Source organism: Lipophrys pholis (genome assembly GCF_963383615.2).
Source record: "Lipophrys pholis genome assembly, chromosome: 16".
In the NCBI taxonomy this organism is placed as follows: Eukaryota; Metazoa; Chordata; class Actinopteri; order Blenniiformes; family Blenniidae; genus Lipophrys; species Lipophrys pholis.
Window position 1 is genome coordinate 5,793,084 of NC_137634.1, and position 9,370 is coordinate 5,802,453.

Genomic DNA, 9,370 nt, shown 5'->3' on the forward strand with positions numbered 1-9,370 from the left:
ATTGTCTTGTGGGCACCATTTGTATATGTTAAAAGTGATCAAAACAAAAATTAAACAACTGTTTCTCTCCAACAGTTCATTCAAGGCCTGTAATCACTACAAATTTTTCAGCATATATTTTCGTAGTGCATCTTTATTATTATATTATAGGAAATAAAAAACAACAATTATTTCTTATGCGCTTCACTTTATAAGTTCCAAGTCAAAATCCTTTTCATTTGTCACAGTAGATATGCATGTTAAGCAGCAGCGCAGGTCAGCGTCGTGTTTGCTCCCTTGCACTTTTGTTCACAACTAAAATGGTAAATATAGTAACTAAATAACATGATTTCACTGTGGTAGGTTCAGAAATCTCTCACAAGGCCCAGATTTCTGAGGAAACCCTGTTCCATCCTACTGAGATCCCGTGAAGAAGGTTAGAAAAGTGAATCTAGTGTCTGTGACCTTGTTGTTCCCTGTAGGCCATCCAACACACCTTGCTGCCGCCGCCGCCGCCGCCGCCAGTGCGGAGAGAGAACGCGAGAGGGAGCGTGACCGGGAGCAGCAGGAGAAGGAGAGGGAAAAGGAAAGGGAACGGGAGCTTCGGGAGCGGGACAGGGAGAGGGAGCGCGAGCGGGAAATGAGAGAGCGGGAGCGGGACCGAGAGCGAACCAATGAATACATGCGTGGAGGTGAGGCGTTGGAACTTACCAAATCACACTGGGATTATTTAATAGAGAAAAAACGTGTGTATAAAAGTGTCAATTACTCTGTGTCAATAAGGTGGAGAAGAGCAGCCGGTCCGGCCGGGGAGTCGAGGTTATCTGCACTCCCCCTCTCCTTCCCTCAGGACACAGGATGTGGTTGTTCAGCAGCGGCCGAGCATCTTCCAGGGAAAGAGTGTCATCACATCTTTAATGTAAGCCTCCACATCAGTCTTCATAACCAATATCCCCACGTTGCATTTATGTGCAGTCGGTTATATATACTGTACATGATGTGATTACATTTTGGACTGTGCACACAATTTGACATTTGTATGGTAATCCTAAAATAATGTTCACTGTGTAGTCATTGAATTTAAGATGTTTGAGTTGGACCACACGCTTTACAAGAAGCCATGGAATGATTACAGGTTCAGTGGTGAACCATGCTGAAATTTCATGCCGTCAGCTTCGCCGATTCAAATTGTTTTAACTTTAAAACCTTGTTTTGATTACCAGCTCTAAAAACACTGTCGACCACCAGCTATTGTTAGCAGCACCACCCTAGATTTGGGTGCAGGATGTTGATGATTGTAAACTTGGAGAGAAGCGCACCAGAGATGTTTCTATCTGCTGTGTGGGCCACGTCCCCGGTGGGATCATATTTATATTTTAACAACAGTTAACGCTGCAACACTTACACAGAAAGACATCTCTTTCTACACACATGATCAATGTTGATTCTCTGGAAATATGGAGATATCAGTTTATCAAATACTATTATTTATCTTCTGAAGAGCCCTCAAATTTTTAATTCGTGGCTATGTTTTATTCATTTATGTTGTATTTTTATAGTTTTACGTTGCATAAATAATTTTTGTCAAAATACGTGCGAGTACTTCTCTGTTATTATAACATCCATCCATCTTATATAAAATATAATATGTAAAAATATTCTGCTGCGATAGCAATGTCCCTTTTAACAGGTAGATGATTGATAATACTATAAATTCGATGTCCGAATGCCAAAGTACACTAACTACAAAACAGTAGGGGACTGACTCATGTGTGTTGGTTTTTTGTGTTTGCGTCATGAACTGTAACATTTGTGTGTCTGAGATTTGTTAGTGCACATTCATATTTATATGTGGGTTTCAAAACGTTTGGTGTACGTACAGATTTATATGTGAAACAAAATTTGTAGCTGTGTAATTAGATTTGAGCGTGAGTAATTCCAGTCATGCCTCTGTAATCTGGTTTTTGCATACTGATAAATGCCTTTAAATGTCTGACTTTGATAAAGTGGATTTTTTTTAATTCAGGAAGAGAATATGTTTTTTTTTTTTTGTTTGTTTGTTTGTTTTTGTTTTTGTTTTGCGCTCAGACGGCACTCGCAGGTTTGCTTTAGCCCCTCCCAGGTCATGTAAGTTTATGTTGTATATATTTGGCACTACTCCAGTGCTACTTATTGATATCAAGGCTGTATACTCCATGAGACACAGTGCGTGCCAAAAGGTACATAACCTGACAGGAGCAAACCTGCCAGTGCCAATCAAAGGCAGAAAAACCTGCGTTAACAGATGGAATTCTCTCACAAAAAGAGGCGAAAAATCCCTTAATTTACAAATCTTTGCAAGTACGTGCAAAAATATAATTGAGCCAATTTGTACATGTAATTTCACCCTGAAAGGCAATATATACTTGATTAATTAAGTAATTGAGTAATTTGCATTTCAAGCTCCTGGGGCCACCATGGGGAACATTTTGGGCTAGATAGGTTTCTAGCCCTGTCTTGACTTAATTGACCTAATTGAGTTATGACATTATTCCTATAAATTCTTCATTAAAAACATTAAGTCATTAAAGTGATGATAGTGATATACCACTTTAACATAGTAGTAAATGATAACAGGACACAATTATTAACTTCATAGAAGGAAGTTCTGCTGGTGGATTGGGGCCTTCAGGTATAAAAGCTTCCTCTCATCAGATTTATGTTAAATGACATTCTGTCCTCTTGTTTTCTCTGCAGGCCTCATTCATCTGCAGCAGCGTCGGTGCCTCAGAGCAGCTCGCGCTACAACACTGCAGCCGACGCCCTGGCCGCACTGGTGGACGCTGCAGCCTCTGCTCCACAGATGGACGTGGCCAAGGTGAAGGACAACAAACATGAACGGGATGCGGATATGTCTTCAACTCGGCGGCCGGCTAGCCACCCGGACCAACAGCAACAGGAAGTGGAGAGGCAGTCCCTGCAGTCGCCGTACGGTGCGATGTCTCTGCCGGGGGGAAAGCCCCATCCAGCTTACTCCGAGGGCCCTGGGGGTGGGGCTAAGGAGAAGGGGTCTCAGACCAAGTCGCGCATTGAAGAGGAGCTTCGGACTCATGGGAAGACGACCATCACAGCAGCAAGCTTCATCGACGTCATCATCACGCGTCAAATAGCGTCGGACAAAGACTCACGAGAGCGAGGCTCTCAGAGCTCCGACTCCTCCAGCAGCTGTCAGTAACATTCAGACTTCACATCTATTTATTTTTTCTCTGAATAAATGTCCATGTGTCATGACCAAACTTTTATATTTCCTTGTTGTGAACTTTCTGTTTGCTCTTGTTCTGTAGTGTCCTCCAATCGATATGACAACACAGGCGGAGGAGCCATTGAAGTGATTAGTCCTGCGAGTTCCCCAGTCCAGCCCCAACAGGACAAACCAGACGACGGTCAGCAGCAGCAGCAGCATCAGCAACAGCAGCAGCAGCATCAGCAGCAGCAACAGCAGCAGCAGCATCAGCATCAGCAACAGCAGCAGCAGCAGCATCATCAGCAGCAGCAGCAACAGCAGCAGCAGCAGCAGCAGCAGCAGCAGCAGCAGCAGCAAGGAGGTAGAAACACCAAAAGTTTTTAAACAAGCACAAAACATTAGATTTTTGCTGCAGATTAAAGTCAGAGCAGGATTGTAGAAGTGGCGAGGCAGACTAGGTGATGAAGGATAAATTTAGAGACATTGAGACAAGTGGGGTAAATATAGTGTAACCTGACTGACCTCATCCACTAAACGCGACATTTGAAACTTGTCAGTTAGCGTTCCTCTGCACCCGTCTAGTCGGCAGACCACACTCACGCTTAATCTTGGTACCTACAGATAAATATAAGCTACCAGTGGGCGCACGGTCAATTGGACTCAGTCGTTACCGGACGTCGGGAGAGCCTACACAGTCCAGTTCCCATCAGCCCCCGTCCTCCCAGGCTGACGGCTATTCACAGGTCCCCAAAACTCACAGAGTCATGACTCTGGCAGATCACATTTCGGTAAGAAGTGCTCTTGAGCTCTGCATCAGGAATAGTTAACTTGCTAAATGCCTCATAACCAACTAACTTGTTTCTGTGTTCAACCCGTGTAATGCAGCAAATCATAACCCAGGACTTCGCCCGGAACCAGGACCCCCCTCCAGCCTCCTCGGCCTCTGCCACATTCCAGAGTGTGGGGCCGTCGATGTCCTCTGCAGGCCGAGTTAAGGTGCCCAGCCGCTACAGCCCCGAGAACCAGGTCCAGGCCCCGCATCATCAGAGACCCTCCAACAGAGTGTCTCCAGAAAACGCCCCCGACAAGCCCAGATCCAGGTTCATTACATTGGAAGGAGGAGGAGGAGGAAGTACAGTTTCTCAACCAGAGTCCTGTGTTAAACTTGTTCTCCACTTCCTGTCTAGGCCTGGGAAGTCTCCAGACAGAGGAGGCAGACAGATGGAAAACTATGAGCCCATCTCTCCGCCACAGAGTTATCAAAGCATGGACAAGCAGGAGACTGGTGGGGTTCAAGCTCAGAGGCAAGAGGCTGATAACTCGGAGATCAGGTAAAAGATTCCTGCTGTTTGCTTCGGTATGTGAAGCTGTCAGGCCAGCAATACAGCACAGATTAACTCAATTTGTGTCTCATCTTATAGCTGCTGATTTTTTTTTAGATATATATATATAAGAATAAATGCTTCTTTATAAAGTTTGTACTTCATAGGCACTATGAATCTTGTGATCTGTAGTAATTAGCATCATAGGTCATAAATTCAAAGTTAGACTTTTTACTGCCGTTTACATCCTGAAATTTGATAGCTGTCTATGTTGGACCGTAAATAACTTTCTTGTTTGGATGCCAGCTCTTGTAATGTCCTTCACCAGAGCTCACTTCACATCCCACGAGGCTCGGTGGCCGAGTTTGTTTTGATTAGTCCATCTTGTAAGAATCCATCCGTCTTATTTACGAGGTGGTCTTTTGCTATAATTTGTCAGCATGTGCAAAAACATACTGGATATATTGGAGTTCTTATATTATTGTTATTATTATTATTGTGATCACAATAATAACTGTTTAGAGAACTACTCATTCGCATCTTTTTGTCTGTCTGCGTGTGTGTGTGTGTGTGTTTGAAGGAGTGACTCACGGTCACCGGGCAGTGTCAGCTACCTGCCATCCTTCTTCACCAAGCTGGAAAATACTTCACCAATGGTGAAATCCAAGAAGCAAGAGATCTTTCGTAAGTTGAACTCCACCTCTGGTGTCGGTGACTCTGATGTTGGTAAGTGGGTCTTTGAACTCGTTCGCATGTGGTGACATTGAAGCATGATGATGTCTCGTTTTTGGAAAAGGCATCAACTCAAACGCCTTTGCCTTTCTTGCAGGAAATGCACAACCCGGCACAGAGATTTTCAACTTGCCCGCTGTTACAAGCTCCAGTATGTGAAATTTATTCAGACGCTTCACTGTTTTGGGAAGGTTTCTTTTCTCAGCATTCGGTTTGTGGTTTACAGATAACATCAATCCCCGGAATCACTCCTTTAGTGACCCAGCCAGCAACCTGGGCCTGGAGGACATCATTCGCAAGGCCTTAATGGGAAACTTGGATGAAAGACCGGAGGAGCAACATGGAGGAGTCGCCATCGGCAACGCTTCAAGTACGGGCAGCGACACCCGGCAGGAGGCCAGTCCGTCGCCCAGTATGGGTAAGCAGGATTTGCACGCCTAAATGTAGTCATGTGAAGGTGACTCGCTCTCCTGATGTCCACATTCTGCTGACGTCCGCTATGCAGGGAAGCAGAAGCAGAGCAAAACCAACAGCAGGAAATCTAAGTCGCCTAACCTGGGTCAGGCGTACGCTGGAGGGGAGCGTCCCTCGTCAGTGTCCTCCGTCCACTCCGAGGGAGATTATCACAGACAAGCCCAGGCTCAGTGGAGCTGGGACGACCGGCCCTCATCCACAGGTGACTGTCCTACTGACTGATTTCACTCACTGAACCCAGCGAGTGTTAACCCCACCGGGACGGGTGCATGTTAAAGCTCAACTACGGTTCCATTATGCACGTAAATTAGTTTGTGCGTCCTCTACGTGTGTGCAGTTGTTCATCTATACGTCCAGTAGAGGGCGGTGCACGTTGTTGGGTTCATGTGTGACAACATTTCTAATCCGAACATCAGTGAAACAACTTCAATACTGCTAAAATAAGTAATTGTATCCCAGGTAGTGTTTAGACCTTGGATAAAGACAGCTGAGGTTTCTTTGGTTTTTGTATTTGTGTTGCATGCGCCCCCCCACACACACACACACACACACACACACACACACACACAGTAATTTCTTTGTTTCTTTCACTGGTGGAACGTGAGTTATACTGCTCAGCACTGCTCCCGCAGGTCATCAGTGACATTACTGGGTTTGCTATGCATCCACAAACGCTTGAGGAGGAGGAACGCAGCATGTTTCTTGTGATTTGAACTCACTTTGTCTAATGCATAAGAGATCCAGATCTGTTTCACAAATTAACCTGACGAGTCAGTTTCAGTGTGAAACTAGTATGAAGCACAACCGGAGCACCGGTTTTACGGACATTCCTTCAATGTCGCTCTCCTCGTCTCTCCCCAGGACCCATGCAGTTCCCCTACAACCCGCTGACCATGCGGATAATGAGCAACACGCCACCCACCTCCATAGCCTCGCCCACCATACAGAGCCAGCAGCAGCAGCAGCAGCAGCCCCAACAGCCCCAACAGCAGCAGCAGCAGCAGCATCAGCAGCAGCAGCTGCCTCCGGCTGGAGCCCCGGTGGCCCAGCAGCGGGTGTGGCAGTCTCTGCTGTCGGAGCAATACGAGACCCTGTCCGACAGCGACGACTGAGCCCTGCTCGCCACGGCCCTGATTCCCAGAAGAGTGAAGCCTGAGCACCGGCTTGTCCGGTCACCTCCCCGCCGAGAACTAACCTCACTCCTCGGAAGAGTGTGAGCAGTAGAATGGGTGGTGTCCTTTTTTATTTTTGGTGCTATGGCGCCCCCCGGCTGTTTGCTGAGAGTGTGCGCAGCAGCAGCCCGTGACAGGCAGGGGCTCTTCTGAGCAAGACTTAAGTTTTGGTGCAGAAGCCGTCGCCCAGCCTGATGGAGGGGATGACATGATAGTAAAGATGAAGAACCTACTATGTAAGAAGAAACAACATAAGAAACTATTTCTGAATTTCGTTTTGATTTCCGTAAAGATACAGCCCACCTTTAAGGAAATTATTGTATGTAAATAGAGTACCCTTTTGCAGTGTTTTTTCTTAACTTGATGATTTCTTATTTTAATGTCGCTTTTAAATTGATCCATTTGAAAATGGGAAGAGTTGGGGGTGTAAATCTTAAAACGCCACAAGCTGGTCTCTCGCCAGCACCCGCTCATCATTTCACCAGAGAGACCAGATCTGTGGTTTGTACTTGACCATGAGAGTGAGTGACGCACACGGAGACGGCGCCATCCACCGAGCACCACCAGAGCCTGGACATTGAGGACATCGGGGGACTAAATAAACAGACTAAACATTTCAAACGGCAGCGATACCTGATGCCTGTCTTCATCACGCGGCGGAGACGATGCATGGATTGGATGGCAGAGAGGATTTCTCGCCCCATTCTAGACGGAGAAATGTCTTTCGAAACAAGTTGAGAACACTGGTGTCATAGCAGAAAGGTGAAAGGTCTGATATAAGCTTAATTTTGCCAGAAATTGTATCTTTATGACTACTCCATGACCCCCGTATGAATAATGAAAGTGAGCCAACGTGTTTTTCCTTTTTTTCTTCTTTCAACAGAGCTGACTATATTGTGTGTCACATGTAGCTGTCTCTCTGCAGTTTCCGTTTCCAACCTGTCCAGAATGATTCGCTCAGCAATGTTGTCATGGTGAAAACAAAGCAAAACAAAAAAAAAAAAAAACGTATGTCAGGAAGTTTGTTTTGTTTGTTTTGGGGGGGATGCTTTTGCCATGCCTTGTGACTTGAGAAAGAAGGCAGCTTTAACTAATTTTCTCAGAGATATACGTTGTTTGATGTTTGTATTTGTTTCTGTAGTCCCTCTTTTTTTTTTCTTTTTTTTATATATATATATACTGTCCTGACTCTGAACACTCTGAACTCTGTAAATTCTGTCTTTCCATTACACAAAAAAAGACAAAACTAACCAAACAAAGAATGGTCTGCACCGTTGTTGCACTTTTTTTTTTTTTTTTTCTTTGTAGCTTTTGACAACAAAACAAAGCATACTACCTGCTGTGTAACTTATTCAGCCTCCAGCCCAGGAGTATACTAAGATGTGCTTTAAATTTTCCCACCACTCACAGATATCTGGACTTTTTGACCTCCTGTCTCTTTATGTAGCTGGTACATAACCTGTTTCAGTATGACGCTTTGCTTCACAGTTTTAAGTGTATGGTACCATATAACGTTTAGGGGTTTGCCGTCACGTATTTCATTGCCGTGACCACTTAATCTCTGTTTTCATGGCATCAATCCACAGGCATAGAGCTTCGAGTATGAGTTAGGTCAACATCATAAATGGCAGTAACGTTCCTTTCTGAGTCTTTATTTTTTTGTGATTTTTAATTTTAATTTTTGGCAAAAAAAAAAAAAAGCAAACAAACATTTTTTGGGTTTTCATTCTGCTCAGTCCACAGATCCATTTTCCTCTGAACTTGATTTTTTCCTTCCTTTTTCTTTTTGACTTTGAATCATTTGTAGTAGCACATTTTTATTTTATTTTATTTTTTTGTCATTTTCAACATCTTTGTTCCTCGTCCTGTTAAAGACGGGATGTTATGTGTTTACAGACGCAATGACAAAAAAAAGTTTACAAACTTGAATCTTAAAAAAAGAAATCCGACATGAAGCCGAAAAAGAATTGGAGCATCTTTTCAGCTCTCTAAGCAAAACAGAACTTCTTTTTTTTTTTTTTTTTTTTGTCTTTTTGAAGAATTGAGACTTGAAAACCCGTGTATCCTATGATGTTGAAAATGCAATGTTTGTATCGCACAATGTCTCTCAGTAGGCTATTACAAGAGTTCAGACCAATCAAATAAAGTGGATCAGTTCTCCACCGATAAAACATGTCCACTGTCTTCCATGTTCTTTTTTCATTGACCGCTTCTGTTCATGGTACGTTCCGTTATATTTGTTTATTAATACAATATAGAATTTAATCAAGGAGTGTGAGTGAAGGTTCACACTTCAGATTTGGGAGCTTTCTGTTGAGTTTGCATGTTCTCCCTGGGTGCAGGTTTTCGCAGAGTACTCCACTTTCCTCCAACAACCCTGAAACCTGTGTTTTGAGTTTACTTGTTTTTTCTAAAACCTCCCATAGACGTGAATCTTTGTGATAAACCAGTGATCTGTACATGTTGAA

General features: G+C 44.1%; 1 protein-coding gene across 1 annotated transcript in view; it reads left to right on the plus strand.

Annotated features, from left to right (window-relative positions):
• The window catches only part of ncor1 (nuclear receptor corepressor 1), a 56,008-nt gene extending 46,929 nt beyond the window's left edge, over positions 1-9,079 (plus strand). The window contains 12 exon segments of the mRNA XM_080483207.1: positions 462-671; positions 763-898; positions 2,716-3,185; positions 3,303-3,563; positions 3,824-3,990; positions 4,088-4,302; positions 4,390-4,533; positions 5,105-5,250; positions 5,354-5,407; positions 5,483-5,674; positions 5,762-5,932; positions 6,592-9,079. Of these exon segments, the coding sequence (XP_080339333.1) occupies positions 462-671; positions 763-898; positions 2,716-3,185; positions 3,303-3,563; positions 3,824-3,990; positions 4,088-4,302; positions 4,390-4,533; positions 5,105-5,250; positions 5,354-5,407; positions 5,483-5,674; positions 5,762-5,932; positions 6,592-6,842 (2,417 nt within the window). The 3' untranslated portion in view covers positions 6,843-9,079.
• The last annotated feature ends 291 nt before the right edge of the window (positions 9,080-9,370 follow it).